The sequence below is a fragment of the Schistocerca americana genome, chromosome X, assembly GCF_021461395.2.
Source record: "Schistocerca americana isolate TAMUIC-IGC-003095 chromosome X, iqSchAmer2.1, whole genome shotgun sequence".
In the NCBI taxonomy this organism is placed as follows: domain Eukaryota; kingdom Metazoa; phylum Arthropoda; class Insecta; order Orthoptera; family Acrididae; genus Schistocerca; species Schistocerca americana.
Genome location: NC_060130.1, coordinates 840,866,127 through 840,887,533, shown reverse-complemented (window position 1 = coordinate 840,887,533; position 21,407 = coordinate 840,866,127). Strand labels below are relative to the sequence as shown.

Here is a 21,407-nt window from a genome sequence, read left to right as displayed (position 1 = left end):
TCTTATTTCAATTTCCAGGAGTGTATAACGAGGGAATTGAAAAGTTGGTGCAACGCAACGACATATGTCTAAGTCTGAGCGGCGACTCTGTAGAGAAGTAGCTGGAAGGTGTAGCTAACCGTTGCAAATAAAACAGTTTTGATTTTCACTGTGGTTTCCAATTTTGCAACCTGTCGTTCCTTACTTTGTGAACAGCCCTCATATATAAAAAAAAAACATAATTAGGTACCAAGAACGGCGTGCACATACTTTATTCAACATGTAAACGTCACTACAGATTGTCGGATTTAGGCTAAGACATGTTCTATACACCTGCCATAGTTGGCGATGACGTGGTGCAAAATTCTGCATGATGCGCTGAAGTGTCGGAATATCAATGCTATCCATGACCTCCTGAATGGCTGTTTTCAGCTTGTCTTTAATACAACCCACACAAAAAGGAGTCGAACGTGTTCATATTCGGAGAATATGGCGGCCAATTGAGGCCAATGCCTGTGGTCTCTGGGTACCCCGGAGCCAGAATGTGGTCCCCAAAGTGCTACTCCAGAACATCAAATACTCTCCTGCTTCAATGGTGTCGAGCTCCGTCTTGTAGCAATCAGGGTCACCTTGGATAATGGGGATGAAATCATCTTCCGAAACCTTCACGTATCGTTCGGTAGTCACCGTGCCGCACGGAATATCGCACCGCTTATTCCGTGACTGCACACTGCACACCTCACAGTCACCCGTTCAGGGTGAAGAGACTTCTCGATGGCGGAATGCGGATTCTCAGTCCCCCAGATGCGACAATTTTGCTTATTGACTAACTCATCCATATGAAAGTGGGCTTCATCGCTAAGCCAAACCATACTAATTCCCATCATGCCCCGCGTCCAATCGTGCAGTTTGAACTTCCTAATGCAAACCGTTCAGAAGTTATGACGTTTTTATTTCATGTAGTTCAATAACTGTCACTCTCTATGTAATGTTAGTGTAAAAGGTAATGAAATAAAAGCAATCGTTTCATGTTGCCGGCATCTAAACAATCTGTTCCATTCGCTTGTCCATCCCTTAATCTTATCACCTTTTTGCTTTTTGATTCTACTTAATTAATGATGTCACTTGATTATTGGCTCCCCACATTGGGCAATACTATTAGTAATGTGTATGTCAGTTTATGCAAGCGATGAAAGAATTCTCTATTTACTATAGTACATTCCGATGTGTTGCACAATGAGACATTCGTTTTCATATATGTGGATCTAAAAATCATTCGATCCAATTTTGCTAGAGAAGCTTTCGTCTTGAATGTGTATCGGGAATTTCATGCTGACCTCAACGTGCAGCATTGTTCTTCACCTTGTAGGGCTTGTCCAACATTTATCGAAGTAATGCCCCCTAGTACTGCTCGGTATTCACTGGTAGAATTAGGAAGTTTTCGTGATGCTTGCCATAGTGCTTGCTGGTCTATACGAGCTGACATTAAGTGGCATTTCACAAGCCATTGCACAGTCAACTGCTTGAACTTGTGCTGTGGCATTCATTCAATTTCATGTCACAGTCATAGCTCCAAATAAGTACCATATGTCAACATGAATATCCTCGAAATACGCTTTCATGAGACTTTTTGACTTCCTCGCATCATTTCCATCACAGCAACTGGTCAGACTGTAGTGCGAGCTACAAATGCTGTCAGCACTGTTGGAGATTTCGCCCGGCGTCTCATGACAACGAGCCATAGTGCTTACTCCTTCGTTCCCTGCGCTTTCCGCTGATAATCATGGTAATAAAATTAGCTGTATTAACGAATCTATAAAGTGATACACAGTATTAATCTGCTATATACGACTGCTCTGTGCTGCGACCTTAAGAGACTTCATAGGTAATTAGGCATTTGTTTACTATAAGAGAGTTCAAAAGTGAGGAGGTATCATGTGATAGAGATAGAACATGCTCTTAGCACTCCGTCATGAGCCAGAAATGAATTTATTCTAGTCCTGTGATGCAGAATGTAACAGATATTAAGCTGATGATGAGAGAATGCTTACAGAAAATATAGCCTATGTCATACTGTTGGGGCCGGCCGCGGTGGTCTCGCGGTTCTAGGCGCCTAGTCCGGAAACGCGCGACTGCTACGGTCGCAGGTTCGAATCCTGCCTCGGGCATGGATGTGTGTGATGTCCTTAGTTTAGTTAGGTTTAAGTAGTTCTAAGTTCTAGGGGACTGATGACCGTAGATGTTAAGTCCCATAGTGCTCAGAGCCATTTGAGCCAGTTTTGAACCATACTGTTGGGCAGATTTTCCACCAGAACTATGAATACTTTAGCGACGTGAAGATTTTTCTTTGCTCCGGTTTCTTCTGTCTTCGAAAATAACTCATATAAAGGGGTGTAATCTACATTTTGCGTGAGAAATTTCTGATGTATCGATAAGAATATCAATGTCTCGGATTGGGTAAAATAGATTTTTTAATCTGGGGGGGAGTCTATGTTTGGGGAGAACTGCAGTTAGTACTAAACGTCCAAGTCGGGCCTGCTTGTATTGCAATGTGTCACGGCCAGCGATAAGAGTGGTCACAAAGTTTCGGCCAACTGGAAACTGAAGCTTAGCCTCACAAAAGTGTTGCGTGTATTCTCTGATTTTTATGTGGAAATTTGAGAAGACTCAATACGGCGAGTGTTTGCAGTGGACGATTATTCCCCTGATGGAGATCTGTTGGTTGACAGCTGGGAGGTCACAGCGACAGTCTCTCCCGCCTCAGAGGATCTACATCTACATCTACATCTACATCCATACTCCGCAAGCCACCTGACGGTGTGTGGCGGAGGGAACCTTGAGTACCTCTATCGGTTCTCCCTTCTATTCCAGTCTCGCATTGTTCGTGGAAAGAAGCATTGTCGGTATGCCTTTGTGTGGGCTCTAATCTCTCTGATTTTATCCTCATGGTCTCTTCGCGAAATATACGTAGGAGGGAGAAATACACTGCTTGACTCCTCGGTAAAGATATGTTCTCGAAACGTCAACAAAAGCCCGTACCGAGCTACTGAGTGTCTCTCCTGCAGAGTCTTCCACTGGAGTTTATCTATCATCTCCATAACGCTTTCGCGATTACTAAATGATCCTGTAACGAAGCGCGCTGCTGTCCGTTGTATCTTCTCTATCTCTTCTATCAACCCTATCTGGTACGGATCCCACACTGCTGAGCAGTATTCAAGCCTTGGGTGAACAAGCGTACTGTAACCTACTTTCTCTGTTTTCGGATTGCATTTCCTTAGGAGTCTTCTAATGAATCTCAGTCTGGCATCTGCTTTACCGACGATCGACTTTATATGATCATTCCATTTTAAATCACTCCTAATGCCTATTCCCAGAATTTATGGAATTAACTGCTTCCAGTTGCTGAACTGCTATATTGTAGCTAAATGATATGGGATCTTTCTTTCTATGTATACGCAGCACGTTACACTTGTCTACATTGAGATTCAATTGCCATTCCCTGCACCATGTGTCAATTCGCTGCAGATCCTCCTGCATTTCAGTACAATTTTCCATTGTTACAACCTCTCGATATACCACAGCATCATCCGCAAAAAGCCTCAGTGAACTTCCGATATTATCCACAAGGTCGTTTATGTATATTGTGAATAGCAACGGTCCTACGACACTCCCCTACGGCACACCTGAAATCACTCTTACTTCGGAAGACTTCTCTCCATTGAGAATGACATGCTGCGTTCTGTTATCTACGAACTCTTCAATACAATCACACAATTGGTCTGATAGTCCGTATGTTCTTACTTTGTTCATTAAACGACTCTGGGGGACTGTATCGAACGCCTTGCGGAAGTCAAGAAACACGGCATCTACCTGGGAACCCGTGTCTATGGCCCTCTGAGTCTCTGAGGATCTGGTACGGCTGGAGATGTGCAGACAACTGCCGCAATGGAAAACGTGGCAATAGGTCTCTTGTACTCTCCACGGCAACACGGTCGCTGCTCCCCAGCAGTCGTCGGCCAGCGCGCGCTTGGCGATTGCGTGTATGTACAGTTGGACAATATTTTCGTCAGATATGTTTTGCGTAAGGTGGAAACATTGGGGTTGAGGAGGGTGCTTGTGTTCTAAAACGTCGGTGCACACAAGACCTCGGATATATTTAGCGCTATGATCTAATTGTTGCTGAAATTTAATTACTTGATTTACAAAGTGTTAGTATGTGGTTCTCAAACGTTGAACATAAGTTTTATTATGAAAAAATATCATTTCAAGGTGGTAGTTCGTATTTTAAGTGATCTATTTGACTCCTGTAAATTGTTAAACATTTAATTTGACGTGGTAGTGCAAATGAACTATTTCCCGCCGTTTTTGATATCGCAATTGCGCTAGCCCTCCCGTTGTCTCCAGCATTAGACAATAGAAACACAGTATCCGGAGGAGGAGTGAGAACCTCTGCCTGCATGTTTGGGCATGTTGGTTCATGCATGTGTTCATACAAACAGGAAACAAGAAAATAGGGTTTCCACGATAGATTGGCCTGCAATGTCTTCAGATGGTAGTATATTAAGATGAAGCTCAAAGGAAAGACAATATACAGGGTGATACATTGATAGTGACCGGGCCAAATATCTCACGAAATAAGCATCAAACGAGAAAGCTACAAAGAACGAAACTCGTCTAGCTTGATGGGGGAAACCAGATGGTGCTATGGTTGGCCCGCTAGATGGCGCTACCATAGGTCCAACGGATATTAACTGCGTTTTTTTTTTAATAGGAACCCCCATATTTTATTACATATTCGTGTAGTACGTAAAGAAATATGAATGTTTTAGTTGGACCACTTTTTTCGTTTTGTGATAGATGGCGCTGTAATAGTCACAAACGTATAAGTACGTGGTATCACGTAACATTCCGCCAGTGCGGACGCTATTTGCTTCATGACACATTTTGACCCGTGTCAAAATGGACCGTTTACCAATTGCGGAAAAGGTCGATATCGTGTTGATGTATGGCTATTGTGATCAAAATGCCCAACAGGCGTGTGTTATGTATGCTGCTCGGTATCCTGGACGACATCATCCAAGTGTCCGGACCGCGTGCCGGATAGTTACGTTGTTTAAAGAAACAGGAAGTGTTCAGCCACATGTGAAACGTCAACCACGACCTGCAACAAATGATGATACCCAAGTAGGTTATTTAGCTGCTGTCGCGGCTAATCCGCACATCAGTAGCAGACAAACTGCGCGAGAATCGGGAATCTCAAAAACCTCGGTGTTGAGAATGCTACATCAACATCGATTGCACCCGTACCATATTTCTATGCACTAGGAATTGCATGGCGACGACTTTGAACGTCGTGTACTGTTATGTCACTGGGTGCAAGAGAAATTATGGGACGATGACAGATTTTTTGCACGCGTTCTATTTAGCGACGAAGCGTCATTCACCAACAGCGGTAACGAAAACCGGCATAATATGCACTATTGGGCAACGGAAAATCCACGATGGCTGCGACAAGTGGAACATCAGCGACCTTGGCGGGTTATTGTATGGTGCGGCATTATGGGAGGAAGGATAATGGTCCCCCATTTCATCTATTGCAATCTAAATGGTGCAATGTATGCTGATTTCCTACGCAATGTTCTACCGATGTTACTACAAGGTGTTTCACTGCATAAGAGAATGGCGATGTACTTCCAACATGATGGATGTCCGGCACATAGCTCGCGTGCGGTTCAAGTGGTGTTGAGTAGCATATTTCATGACAGGTGGATTGATTGTCGAAGCACCATACCACGGCACGCACGTTCACCGGATCTGACGTCCCCGGACTTCTATCCGTGGGGAAAGTTGAAGGATATTTGCTATCGTGATCCACCGACAACGCCTGACAACATGCGTCAGCGCATTATCAATGCATGTGCGAACATTACGGAAGGCGAACTACTAACTGTTGAGAGGAATGTCGTTACACGTATTGCGAAATGCATTGAGGTTTACTGACATCATTGTGAGCATTTATTGCATTAATGTGGTATTTACAGGTAATCACGCTGTAACAGCATGCGTTCTCAGAAATGATATGTTCACAAAGGTATATGTATCACATTGGAACAACCGAAATAAAATGTTCAAACGTACCTACGTTCTGTATTTTAATTTAAAAAACCTACCCGTTACCAACTGTTCGTCTAAAATTGTGAGCCATATGTTTGTGACTATTACAGCGCTATTTATCACAAAGCGAAAACAGTGGTCCAACTAAAACATTCATATTTTCTTACGTACTACACGAGTATGTAATAAAAATGGGGGTTCCTACTTAAAAAAGCGCAGTTGATATCCGTTTGACCAATGGCAGCGCCATCTAGCGGGGCAACCATAGCGCCATCTGGTTTCCCCCTTCAAGGTAGACAAGTTTCGTTCTTTGTAGTTTTTTTTTTCATTTGGCGCTAATTTCGTGAGATATTTGGCCCGGTCACGGTCAATGGACCACCCTGTATACTTTGAAGCAACTGTCATATAAAATCAGGATGATAAGGAGATCGTTACTGAGAGAATATGCCGAAAATCTCGTGAAAAGCATGCCAAAAAGGTGACAAGCTATAATCGATAATGATGGCTATTGAATTAACTACTAAGTAATTGTGCAATTAGCAATAACATGTATTTTCGTATATTTATAATAGTGTCCCTTATTTCGAACAGATAACGGCGTACACTTTCTTGTGGTTGCCAGAGCCTCGTTTTTTAAAATCACTATTAAATCTTTTGGTGGGTGGTGCTGGGTTTTGCTAGATGCGCTTTTGTCTTGAATTCGGATGAAGAATCGCATGCAGACTGCCAAAGCAACAATTTTTCTCCACCCAGTACAGTGTTAAGCAATAGCGTTTTTTTCATTTTATGAAGAAAGAAATGCAACATGGTCCTCCGGTAAAGTAATATTATCACACTGGGTTTGTTCAGAAATAACGTTTCTGCTACTAGTCATGATTTTATTTTTATTTATAGTTCACATAAAGCCTTTTGGGAAATGATTGCTATTTTCAGGTGCTTCTTTATCTGTATACTATGCCAATTATCCTTAATGTTTTCACGTGTGAGCTTCTGCACTACTCTGTTGCCGTTACTGCAGAATATAAAAAACACATTATTTTAGTTGATTATCAAGCTTTATGTATAGTTATTGGCGAAATTTGGAAGTACTTGTATTTACAGTTTTCTTGCGGTCAATATATGAAGAGTGCCACACATATTAAACATCAAACACTATTTTCTGTGCGCAGTATACGTTGACAATAACAAATTACACACACAAATTGTTACAAACATGATTTTACATATAGTCAACAGAGGTTATGCTGTAGGTCTTCCACAGAGTATGATATGCTTTTGTACAGAGGGTGGTTATCTTAACCATGTGGGTCATAATTTGCTTATATCTATTGCTTATTTCTATGTGTTACTAATTTTATTTAAGTTTACTGTCAAAGCATCTGAATAAATCGCTGGTTTACTTACAAGTTCCTGCTTGAATAGTTTGTCTTCACATTTTTTGTAACGTAAATGTATCTCCAGTTATTTTAACCGATACATTTTATGCCCTTTATTTAGTCGATGTAGTATTTGACATTTTTCTCTGCATTTTAAAGTATTGTATTTGTGTGTGGCTATTGCTGACTTTGTGTGTGTGTTGTATGTGCGTATGTAGGCTTTAATGTGCTCTGTAGATCTGGAGTTGAAAACTCGACTTTTTTGTCCTAGGTAGAACATGGTACATTTCTGACAAGTTATCTTGTGTAATCCAGAGTCTGAGTATGGGTCATGATTACGTTTTACGATATGCATTAGTTTTTGTTGTAGTTTAGAAGATGTAGAGAACCCAATTTTTACTTTGTAGTTTCTCAAAATATTTTTTATCTTCTGTGATATATTGTCAATGTATGGGTTGCTAGACATACATTTGTTTTTATCTTTTCTTTGGATGGTGTGATTTCTGTCTTGGTCTTTTTTCACTATGTCTGTTACTGTGTCAACTACGATATAAACACTGCCAACTGCAATCTGTTTCACAGTGTTTATTTTCTGTTGCGTGTTTTCTTGGTTCACGTAGCATTGTTAGCCTGTTTATGGATGTTTGGGTGACCTGATGTGGCAGACATTGAGGTGTCAGTCGTTGTGTTTTCCCTACGAATTTTGAATGTGCATATGTTGTGTCTGGTAATATTTAGGTCCAGATCTTGCTCATGTTACACTAGAAACGTAATTTTCTCATATAGGATATTGAAGCAGTTTTGAATATCTTTTATGTCTATGGCATCCCCTTTCACTAGCAATAGTCTGTCATCTACATACCTCCTGTAAAATTCAATTTACTTTAGGCAAGTCCTTGGCAGTTTAATAATTTTGGTTTCAACTGATATACGTGTATGTCACCTATGGTACAATATACGTGATCCCACTACTAGACAAAGACATAACTGATGTTCTAAATTGTTCAGTATTCCACATGTGAAAATTACCTTTACAGCTGAACATGAACGAGAAAAAGCATCAATTACCTGGAACTAAATAGTTCAAGACGGAACAACACATGCACATTCAAAAATCTGTAAGGAAAATTCAATGAATGACACCAAAATTCCAACAACCTAATGTCAACCGAACATCCATAAAAAGGCAGCATACGAGTCAATACTACATAGGGTGACTAAAATACCTTTGAACCAAGTAAACATGCAACAAGAAATAGACATAGTGAAACAGTTCGCAGCTGCCAATGATGACAGTTTTATGGCAGTCGCAGTACTAGACAAAGTGAAGAAATATCCAGACACAAATCACATCACACAAAAAAAGACAAGAAAAAATGTACGAGTATATTTAGCACCCCTACATCGGCAATATATCACGGAAGAATAAAATATTTTCAGAAATACAAATTAAAAATAATAAACTACAATAAAACAAATACATAACATAAAGTGTAATAATAAACCATTGTCAGACGCTGCAATATACAAAGTAACATGCCAGGAAGGGTCCATGTTCTACCTGAGACAAAAAGCCGGAGATTTCAACACCAGGTACACAGAGCACATTAAAGCCTACACACACATCTACAATAGCAACACACGTATGAAATACAAAAGACCCATTTGGCAAAGTAGAGCAAAATGTCGAAGTACTCTAATGACTAAATAAAAGTCATAAAATGGTGCTGTTAGAGGAACTGGAGATGTACTCACATTACAAAAATATATGAAGATAAAACATTCAACAAGAAACTTGAAAGTGAATCAGTGAATTTCTTCAAATGCTTCGAAAGTATACTTAAATAAAATTAGTAACACATTAAAATAAGCACCACTGTAAATAATATAAGCAAATTATGATTCAGACTGTTAAGACAACTATTGCCTATACAGAAGTATACGTACCCTGTTGAAGACCCATACCAGTACCTCTGTTGACTACATGTAAAACATCTTTCTGTCTGCTTGTTTATGCAAGTTTGTTATTGTGGATGTATACTGTGCACATAAAATTGTGTGTTATGTTTAATATGAGTGAGACTATCCACAAATTGACCACAATAAAACTGTAAGTACAAGTACTTCCAAATTTCGCTAGTAACTACACATAAGGCTAGATAATCAACTTAAAATGGTGGGTTCTTAATTTTTTGCAGTAAAGGCAACAGAGCAGTGCAAAACCTCACACACCAAAAACATTACCAAAAAATGGGATAGTATATAGAGAAAAACGCTCTTGAAAATGACAATCATTTCCCAAAAGGCGTCGTGTGAAATACACATAAAGGAAGGTCATGACTGGTAGCAGGAAAGTTATTTATAAACAAACCATTTGTTTTCACAGTCGCTGGATTTCACAAACCATTTGTAATGGATCAGTTCAGAACATCATTCAGCGCCCGACACAACAGGCGTAAGAAATATGCTAGAACGGTACCTTTTGGATGGTGACACAACTGACATTCAGCACCTGCTAAGTGCATGTTATTTCATAGGAATAAGCTCCAGCAGCGGTGATGGACTATGGAAGATTAAATATGAATATCGATATCCTTATCACGTGATAGAGGTAGTGAAAAGTCTTTAGAAAAATACATGCATTTTAATAAATACAGGTAGAAATTGATCAGAAGAAAATAAATATTAACGAAGATGTTAGCCAATGGTGTAGACTATCACCTACTTTTAATATTTACATTGACTTCATTCTTCGTAATTGGAAAGATAAAGTAAACGACGGAATTAAGATAACGACTGAGAAATACATGAATGTACTTTTGTTTGGAAATGACGTCGTTATTGTTCAAAAGAACGAAGATGACTTCCAAACCTCCATATATCAGCCGAATGGACTACGCCAAAAATGCAACTTTAAAATTTCTAGTAATACAACGTACATAATGGCATTCCGAAGGAAATATCCAGTCAGATCAATAACTGTTTTGTAGACTTCAGTTTTAGAACAAGTCTCCCAAATCTCGTATTTAGGCTGTGCTATAAACTTTGATTTTGACTCTGATATTGAAAAGAAAGTACACAAAATACACACTGTCTGTGGTGTCAGTTGCAGAAGATTGGGCCTTAAAGTACAAAAAGAGACCATTAAGAAATTCTATAAAGCGATGGCGGTTCCTGTGATATTTTATGGAAGCCAAAGCTGGTTACCACGAAAAAGAAAACAAGACAATAAAATTCAAACAGCAGAGATGAAGTTCCTAAGGAAGACTAAAGGCTGTAGATCAAGAGACATGATTGGAGATGAAGATATTGGAATAAAATTAAATGTTTTCAACATGAACGCAAAATTTTAAAAATGCCGTGAAGGTTGGAGACAATGCCTCATGTGAAAATCACAGAACTCCCAGGAGATCCTGAACTACAGGCCGAGTGAATACAGGTAACACACTATTCCTGATGATGATGATGATGAGGAAGTTCCAATAATTTCCTGAGCGTACTCTGATTTACTGTTTGGTGCAAAAAGTGCCTGTTACCTGTATTATCACACCCCCAAGAGTGTACTGAAAACTTCGGTATTACAGAGTAGCTGCGTGGTATAAATCTGTGCAGAAAACAATGTCTACACATAACTGATACGTGGGATAAAGGTACAACAAAAAGCAGATCTATTACCCGACCACGGAATTATTGCACTTGGCAGATATCATAAACATGTCGTGACGTTAGAGTAAGTTAATACAGTGGTGACTACGGAAAACGTATCGCTCTGTCAATGTTTTCAGAGCAGTTATGCTCACAGTATCAACCACTGTTACGCGCTGGCTCACGATAATCTGACCGAAGTACCTTCCATCCCAGGTGCAATAGTATTGTGGTCGATTAATATAAGTCTGCTCTGCGATGCAAGTGGCGGAAACCTACCTTGAGACATCATGTAGCCGTAGTCACACTTGTATTCAGCAGTAGCATTTATAGTCGATGACCCGTTAGTAAGCTCGCTCTCGGCGTGGGGATACTGGTCCGGGTTACCGCAGGTAATCTCTGCAAAATAAAAATTGTCCTCTCAATAAACATTAAGAACTGGAAAAGTTAAGCAGAAATAAAATCTCTGAGTTACTGATGTGTTTTACAAAAGGAAAGCTGCTTTTGAAAGTGCACTGTGTGCACCCCCACCTCAAAGAATATTGAAAATTCCTGGCAGATTAAAACTGTGTGCCGGACCTTTGCCTTTTGCGGGAAAGTACTCTACCATCTGAGCTACCGAAGCATAACTCACGACTCGTCTCCACAGCTTCAGTTATGCCAGTATCTCGTCTCCTACCTTCCAAACTTCACAGAAGCTCTTCTGCGAACCTGCAGAACTAGCACTCCTGGAAGAAAGGATATTGCAGAGACATGGCTTAACCACAGCTTTGGGGATGTTTCCAAAATGAGATTTTCACTGTGCAGCGGAGTGTGCGATGATATGAAACTTCCTGGCAGATTAAAACTGTGTTCGCAGAAGAGGTTCTGTGAAGTCTGGAAGGTTGGAGACGAGGTACTGGCTGAAGCTGTGGGGAAGGGTCGTGAGTCGTGCTTGGGTAGTTCAGATGGTAGAGCACTTGCCCGCCAAAGGCAAAGGTCGAATCTCGATCCTGCACACAGTTCTAATGTGCCAGGAAGTTTCATATTAGCGCACACTCCACTGCAGAGTGAAAATCTCATTCTCAAAGAATATTAATTTGTTCGTATTCCAGATGGGGTTTCATTCCGTATGACAGTAGTTTTATACTCCCTTAAGAAAATAAATTAATTTTATATGGTATTCCTAACATTTCCATACTTTTTGTGCCCATAACGAAGTCGGTTTATCTAGGAGCTGTATATTTGCTGGAACCGCATACTACAAGGGGTTGCTCGGAAAGTAAGGAACGGTCGGTCCCGAAATGGAAACCACAGCGAAAATCAAAACTGTTTTCTTTGCACATTTAGCTACACCTTCCAGGTAAATCTCTACATAGTCGCCGCTCCGACTTAGACATTTGTCTGAGCGTTATACCAAATTTCCAACACCATCGTCATAGAAGGCAGCTGCCTGTGCTTTTCGATAATACTCTACGCTGGTCTATAGCGTATCCTGCGCCCAAGTGTTGTCTTCGTATCCAGCGTTTCATGTGAACAGAGATGATACTGAGGACGAGTCAATTAGGGCTGTGTTGAGGGTGATCGAACACTTCCCATCGAAAAGGCTGCAGAAGAGTCTTCACTACCCCTGCAGAGTGCGGCTAAGAATTGCCATGGAGAAGGAAGGGCGTGGCAGTTGTGTTAGGTGGGCTGCATTCATTAAGGCGAAGCGTCTCAGCGGACCCTCCTACTTGGCGGGAGACATCGTTGTTCTAGGCACCTATACTCGCTCACATTGCGCTCACAACTGAAAAGAGCGTCTTGATGCCATCGACGGGCATACTAGAGACACTGCCGAAAACGTCTGTGAAAAGCCTCGTTGGATTTTCACAGTGGTTTCCATTTCGGGACCGATCGTTCCTCACTTTCTGAATAACCCTCGTATTATTGTATCAGGAGGAGTCCAGCAAAAATATGCAAAAAACATTTATTCGTTTGAAAGTCAGTCAGGAAACCTTTGCCTATAGCATAACCTACTGCTTTATTTGTACACAGATACGTTTGCTAAGTCGCGATGATATGTTCAATCCTGTACATGTAAAGGATAGCAGTTCTTGTCTCGTACGGTTTATTGCAGGTACAGTGTGAGAGACGTGTTTCTTTTTTGCAATAGGTACAGGCCTGTTGCTAATGGCAAACAAGTCGGTGTGGAAGAACAGCATATTTCCAAAAGATTCAAGGCTCGGCTCTGAGCACTATGGGACTCAACTGCTGTGGTCATAAGTCCCCTAGAACTTAGAACTACTTAAACCTAACTAACCTAAGGACATCACACACATCCATGCCCGAGGCAGGATTCGAACCTGCAACCGTAGCGGTCGTGCGGTTCCAGACTGTAGCGCCTTTAACCGCTCGGCCACTTCAGCCGGCCCAAAAGATTCAACCAATTTAACAAAATTATAAGTTCAACATGAATGAGGACAGACATATGTGGCAAATTTGAATTTATGCATCAAAACTAGAAGTTGTTACGTGGTTGTTTATGCAGCTGCCGATAGGAGTCATCCTAGTGCAGGTTTCTCGTTCGTTATCTCTTGTGCGTTGACTAGAGGCTGAGGATAGCACAGCAACAAATGATGGTTTACGATCTCCTGTACAGCAGTTGCAATTCAGTTACAGTTGTGCGACGTGATTTTCATGTGATGTGGGACACTGCACGTCTTACAGCCGAAGCTTTCGACGATGACAGCTGTAGGTTCAAGAGACTGGTAGTTTATGCAAGGGGAAGTCCACAGATCGCCCTCAAAATATCATGTGTTTCGTGCCATTTCCCGAGAAAAAGATTTGCTACCTGTTCCTCATTGTGGTGAAGATGGTTACATGAGTCACATACCTGGATATGTTGGAGTTATGGCTCTTTCCTCAGTCTCGAGGACAATCGGAAGATGTAATTTTTGAACGAGACGAAGCGGAAGGCTCTGGAACCTGCATGCAAGAGTGTTTCCTAACGATGAGCTGCCTCAGCAATAGATCTCACCGTGGACTATTGGCCTCCAAGGTCACCTGGTATCACGGTATACGATGTTTTGTGTAATTTAGTGAAAGACTCCACCTATGTACCGTCCCTCCCATAAACCCCGCATAGCTACAGCAAGGTTGCACTAACGCCGGACATGCTCGCAAATATATGGGAAGAGTTTGACTACCGCCTGGGTGTTTGTCGTGTGTCCAGTGGAGGTGACATTGAACACTTGTGATAAGGAAGTGGCAACTTCGATTCCAAAGGAAACTGAAAAGAGCACTCCCAGATCGTACGTGAATGCATAAGTCATATCCTTGTAACAACGGATAGTTCTTTTCAAATTAAAAAGTTTGTAACCACTTACTTAAGTTAATATCCGCGCTGTATATTCCTCTTTAAAGCGAATAAACATTATAAGGTGAACACTAGGCTACACCCACGATAAGAGCATGACAAGCTGCCTTTCAGAAGAGTACGTCTGAAGCATAGATAATAAAAAGTCTCAGTAGTATAATACACACAAAATTTGACTTAAACTGTGTGGTATTCCATACAGTCTCTTATGAAGCGCCTGAGGGCTATTCGCTACTTAAGAAACATTAACAGCAAATTTTAACAGTAACTGTACAGTCAATTAGTCGCTTTCTTATACTGCATCGAGAACTCGTCAATAGTCACTTCGGTTCGACAAACTTGTGGCACATCCTAAAGCATTTATCCATGAAACGCTGAAACGTTCTTATACAGTAACTGCTGAGTCGGGCGGGACTGTTCCCCCACCTAGTGTTTTCCACCATTTACTTCATAAACGAGGTAAAACTGAGGTTGTGGCTATAAAGACGTCGTAACTTAATTTCAGATATGCGGCATGCATCGCGTCCACCTGCAACATAGGCATCACGCATGACAGAACACAGATACGGGCTGCCTTCATCATAGTGAGTGAAATGAAAGCAGATGGTGGATAGTAAAATTGTTCCATTCGACAATGATGTCGTTCCAAAGACATCACTGGAGTGCACGTTCAAGATGTAGCGGTGGGACTTGTAGTCCCATACCACCATCTGACGGTAGAAGTTCAAGTCACAGGCAAATATTAAGTAACTGCGAAGGACATTACGTATCAACAGTGGTGGTTTGCGATGGTCGATACCCATCGAGTGGTCAAGTCAACACTAACGCTACATCAGTGGCCGTAACAGTGCTATCGTTAGCCATGGTCAGAATCGGAGTCCTCAAGGGTGGTGAGAGGAACAGAGTGTCTGTGCTGGGGAGGCGTTGTGCCAATGTTTTGTAAGCCAGCGACCGTGTCGCGTAGGGCTTCTACTTTGACATAAAGACGCCTTGTCTTCTCTCGCATGGACGTTGTGAGAGTGGCCGTGTCTGTTTCCTCGTGGAGGGTACCTACCATCGTGAGGGGAGGGGCATGCAGGCTCCACAGAAGCACCTTATTCTGCAGGCGCAGGAGTGTCTGCATCCGGGAGGCACTAATCGTAGCCTACGCAGTGGAGCCATAGGTGAGGGAAGGGTGGACAACCATCCGGTACAGCCGGAGCTATTGCAGACGTCCAGGTTTCATGGTTCCCTGATACCAAATACCAACCGGTGGCTGTGGCCGTGCGGTTCTACGCGCTACAGTCTGGAACCGCGCGACCACTACGGTCGCAGGTTGGAATCCTGCCTCGGGCATGGATGTGTGTGATGTCCTTAGGTTAGTTAGGTTTAAGTAGTTCTAAGTTCTAGGGGACTGATGACCTCAGAAGTTAAGTTCCATAGTGCTCAGAGCCATTTGAACCATTTGAACCAAATACCAAGGTGTCCGGATAGATAAAAAGCTGCTCTTCCATCGCCATGCAGAATATGTAACCCAAAAAGGGCTCAAGCTGATAAAAGCGTTGTACCCAATGTTCACCAGCAGGGATCAATCTCGTCACCAAGCTCCGGCTGTACCGGGTGGTTGTCCACCCTTCCCTCACCTATGGCTTCACTGTGTGTGCTACGATTAGTGCCTCCCGGATGCAGATCCTCCTGCGCCTGCAGAATAAGGTGCTTCTGTGGAGCCTGCATGCCCCTCCCCTCACGAGGGAAGCTACCCTCCACGAGGAAACGGACATGGCCACTCTCAAAACGTCCATGCGGAAAGATAAGGAATCTCTATGTCAAAGTAGAAGCCCTACGCGACACGGTCGCGGGCTTACAAAACATTGGCACAACGTCTCCCCAGCACTGGCACAGACACCCTGTTCCTTTCACCACCCTTGAGGACTCCGATTCTGACCATGGCTAACGATAGCACTGTTACGGCCACTGATGAAGCATTAGTGTTGACTTGATCACTCGATGGGTATCGACCATCGTAAACCACCACTGTTGATACGTAATGTCCTTCGCAGTTACTTAACATTTGCCTATGACCTTAACTTCCACCGTCGGAGGGTGGTATGGGGCTACAAGTGCCACCGCCACACCTTCAACGTGTACTCTAGAGATGTCTTTGGAATGACATCATTGTCGAATGGAACAATTTTACTATCCACCAAGAGAGTAAGACCGTGAGCCACAGGTAGAGCTGTATTTCAACCTCCCACAAAAAAAGGCTAGAAGGTAGTTTGACACGCCGCCCGGACTTGTAGGGATGTCAGCCCGACCGGAACATCCACACGCTTCATCTGATGGTAATCCCGGATTGTCAGGAGTGGCAGCTTCGGACTGTGACCCAAGAGTGTCGTGTAACGCTCGTCTGATCTCCCTCGACAGTTTTGTGGTAATGCGCTGTCGACCCCTCCCTAGTAGTTTTGTTTCCATCTTTTCCTTGATGGACTTTCTCGAGCGAAAGACTTAACGAGGAAAACATTCTGTTGTTCTACTGTTACACGATCCGAAGTGAGATCCATACTTTGTTTCTTGCTTAAATTGTGTTTTCTTTCGACTACTTTCTCGACATCAGCAATGTTCTTGTTTTTTGGTCTTTCCTAATAAAAACAGACTGAGGAATATCGTTCGCGTTTGGCCTCTGCTGCCGCAGATACAACAATATACGTATTATTAACGGCGTTCTTACGGATACAGTCTCGTATCGAGACGCCGATAAGCCGTAGGCGTAGAATTTGAAACAAAATATGACAGTGAGGGGGCAGAAACTCGGCTCCACATCTAGGCAGCACATCGAACTTTCTGTGAAGTTAAACGGCGAATAAATTTTTTTGACAAAAATCTTTCATCTTTGATGGACAAAACACTTTATTTTGTCCCGTTTCTAAATATCTCATTTTGTTCCCAATCTCTCAGTCAACTCTGCTAGCAAAACATATATTCTAATATTCTGCAAAGCTGTGGCCGCTCTAGTTACTTTCGCTCTCTACTAGTTGGTGTAATTTTAGATATATAATAGCGGACGGTGTATAATAACGGCTACGTCTTGACAATATGATCGCTTAAGAATACATACGTTGTAGCCCATGATCATAAAGGGATATAATGTAGAGCGATGCATTCTTTAATGCTTTCATAGGGCTGTACAGTCCATGAAGAGATGGAGGTGTTCCACGCAAGGCCCTCTACCTCTGCTCCCGTGTAGTTTTCTGATATTAGTCATAGGTCCCGGCAGTGATTTCTTGCGAGAATCTGAGCTGACAAGAAAAAAGTAAACTGCCACTGGAATTTTGAAGGTGTTTACGTCAATCCTCTTCGAAGAGACGCGGGAGGCGGGACACAAATCAATGCCCACATTGTTACATCATGTCATACCAGACTAGATGCACTAAGAAATAGATTGAGCAGTGGTGGTGGTAGTGGTGGTGGTGGTGGGGAAGGGGGAGGGGCGAATGGAACCTGGTATCATTTCGAAAGCAAATTAATACACTCCTGGAAATTGAAATAAGAACACCGTGAATTCATTGTCCCAGGAAGGGGAAACTTTATTGACACATTCCTTTGGTCAGATACATCACATGATCACACTGACAGAACCACAGGCACATAGACACAGGCAACAGAGCATGCACAATGTCGGCACTAGTACAGTGTATATCCACCTTTCGCAGCAATGCAGGCTACTATTCTCCCATGGAGACGATCGTAGAGATGCTGGATGTAGTCGTGTGGAATTGCTTGCCATGCCATTTCCACCTGGCGCCTCAGTTGGACCAGCGTTCGTGCCGGACGTGCAGACCGCGTGAGACGACGCTTCATCCAGTCCCAAACATGCTCAATGGGGGACAGATCCGAAGATCTTGCTGGCCAGGGTAGTTGACTTACACCTTCTAGAGCACGTTGGGTGGCACGGGATACATGCGGACGTGCTTGTCCTGTTGTAACAGCAAGTTCCCTTGCCGGTCTAGGAATGGTAGAACGATGGGTTCGATGACGGTTTGGATGTACCGTGCACTATTCAGCGTCCCCTCGACGATCACCAGTGGTGTACGGCCAGTGTAGGAGATCGCTCCCCACACCATGATGCCGGGTGTTGGCCCTGTGTGCCTCGGTCGTATGCAGTCCTGATTGTGGCGCTCACCTGCACGGCGCCAAACATGCATACGACCATCATTGGCATCAAGGCAGAAGCGACTCTCATCGCTGAAGACGACACGTCTCCATTCGTCCCTCCATTCACGCCTGTCGCGACACCACTGGAGGCGGGCTGCACGATGTTGGGGCGTGAGCGGAAGACGGCCTAACGGTGTGCGGGACCGTAGCCCAGCTTCATGGAGACGGTTGCGAATGGTCCTCGCCGATACCCCAGGAGCAACAGTGTCCCTAATGTGCTGGGAAGTGGCGGTGCGGTCCCCTACGGCACTGCGTAGGATCCTACGGTCTTGGCGTGCATCCGTGCGTCGCTGCGGTCCGGTCCCAGGTCAACGGGCACGTGCACCTTCCGCCGACCACTGGCGACAACATCGATGTACTGTGGAGACCTCACGCTCCACGTGTTGAGCAATTCGGCGGTACGTCCACCCGGCCTCCCGCATGCCCACTATACGCCCTCGCTCAAAGTCCGTCAACTGCACATACGGTTCACGTCCACGCTGTCGCGGCATGCTACCAGTGTTAAAGACTGCGATGGAGCTCCGTATGCCACGGCAAACTGGCTGACACTGACGGCGGCGGTGCACAAATGCTGCGCAGCTAGCGCCATTCGACGGCCAACACCGCGGTTCCTGGTGTGTCCGCTGTGCCGTGCGTGTGATCATTGCTTGTACAGCCCTCTCGCAGTGTCCGGAGCAAGTATGGTGGGTCTGACACACCGGTGTCAATGTGTTCTTTTTTCCATTTCCAGGAGTGTATACTGGGTCTGTGGCTGAGAATAAAAGGGAAATCTTCAATCGAGACATACGATATTTACGATCTGGTGAGCTATGGAATCAGATAGATAGTAAATTCTCTGGTAAAATGGTCTGGGTCTTGAGTGCGCTGTCAGGGCAGGAGGCCTAGAAGAGACATCAGATATACCAAGCACTACAGTGGTCTGCCAACGAAGCATGGAGGGAAGGAAGATTGGGATTAATGATTCCGTCGACGACGGGGTCATTAGTGACAGAGTGCAACCTCCAAATTGACTAAGGAATCATCCCAATATTTCACTTCGACGATTTTAGGAAACCACGAAGTCCTTAATCTGGCTTGTCTGAAAGGGACCTGAACTTCCCAGATGTGAAGCCAGTGTCAACCACCGTAACACCTCGCTCTGTTTCTACGAGATTTCTACATTAAGTGATTGCTATAATTTTCGTAAACTTTTCACCTACAAAAGTGTTGCTGCAACATACCTTAGAGTGTGGTAATTTTACAGGTACCAATTCAGTTGCAAAATAGGTGAATACGCACCCAAAAACAAATAAACAAATAAACGCACCACGAAGCAATTATGCAAATGGGACGGAAACATGGAGAAGAAATGCTCATGTACAGACAAAAAAATGCTTGCACTTTCAGAAAATCTGGGTAATTACTCAAGATAAAGAGCTTCACAAACTGAGCACGTCAATAATGCGTTGGTCCAGCTCTGTCTCTCATGCAAGCAGTTATCGTGATATCATACCAACCGTACAACTGGCACGTTAGATTGTCAAAATCCCGAGCTGATTGGAGGGCCCTGCCCATAATGCTCCAAATGTTCTCAATTGAGGTGAGATACGGCAGCATTGCTGGCCGAATTAGTGTTTGGTAAGCGCGAAGACAAGCAGTAGAATATCTCGCCGTGTACGGACGGGCATTATCTTGCTGAAATGTAATCCCAGGATGGGTTGCCACCGAGAGCAACAAAACAGGGCATAGAATATCGTCGACGTACAGTGACGCTGTAAGGATGCCACGGATGAGAACCAAATGAGTCCTGCTATGAAATTAAATGGCATCACAGACCATTTCGCTTGGTTGTTGGACCGTATGGCGGGCTACAGTCAGGTTGCTATTCCATCGCTGTCCAGGACGTCTCTAGACACGTCTTTGTTGGTCATCGGAGATCAGTTCGAAGCGGAACTCATCACTAAACACAGTTCTACACCAGTCAATAAGATTCCTCTTGAATACATTGTACAACTTTTCTGAAATTATAATATGTTGGTATGCACATGTACATCACATCTACCGGTTTCCGTCCCATTCGTGGTGCATCTATTTTATTTCTTTCCTCTTTCTTTGAGTGGATTCTTTTTACTGATATAAGACAATATTTAACTCGCCGGTGTGGTCCAAGATGGATATGCTAAGCAAGACTTGTATCTTAGCCTCCAAGATCACGTGACCTCAGTCATCTGTTTTTTTCCGTCTGACGATATCTCGAAAGTGAAGAGGACATCACTCCGGTTAATAGCGGAGCAGTGAAATGTAGAGCCCTGTCAAGATTTACGAGATGATCACAGGGTATGAAAAGGATTTGTAACACTGCAGAGACGAGTGCAGTACTGCTTTCAAATACTATGATTACACGCGCAACGCTTCCTTTCGCAAGTACGGGTGTACAGTTAAATAGTGACACGTAATGTACTGTATTTATTGTTAAGTTAGATAGTGGGTGAAATTGGAACCCACATAGATGTGGACTTAATCCGAAAAGTTTACATTTCAGATAAGTTTGTTCTAACTACGACAATATTTAAAACAGTACTCAGAGGTGGCTCATATCCACACAGCGGCAATTACCTCACAGATGACTCGTTTGGGAAACACGTGCAAGGAAAATTATTTTCTTCTGTTGTGTCACACTTTCACTCGCGCCAGTTTTCGCTGTTAATTGTGACACATCCTGTATACCAGATGGATTACTCAGAAGATACTGAAAGAACCGTGGCCGACAGATCTATTGTGGTGAT

General features: G+C 43.2%; 1 protein-coding gene across 1 annotated transcript in view; it reads right to left on the bottom strand.

Annotated features, from left to right (window-relative positions):
* Nucleotides 1–13,297, bottom strand: part of LOC124556343 — a 38,952-nt gene extending 25,655 nt beyond the window's left edge. The window contains exons 1-2 of the mRNA XM_047130311.1: nucleotides 13,201–13,297; nucleotides 11,394–11,513 (exon numbers count right to left, since the gene is read on the bottom strand). Coding sequence (XP_046986267.1) covers nucleotides 11,394–11,513; nucleotides 13,201–13,297 — 217 coding nt within the window. The remainder of the gene's footprint in view (nucleotides 1–11,393; nucleotides 11,514–13,200) is intronic.
* Nucleotides 13,298–21,407: the final 8,110 nt, after the last annotated feature.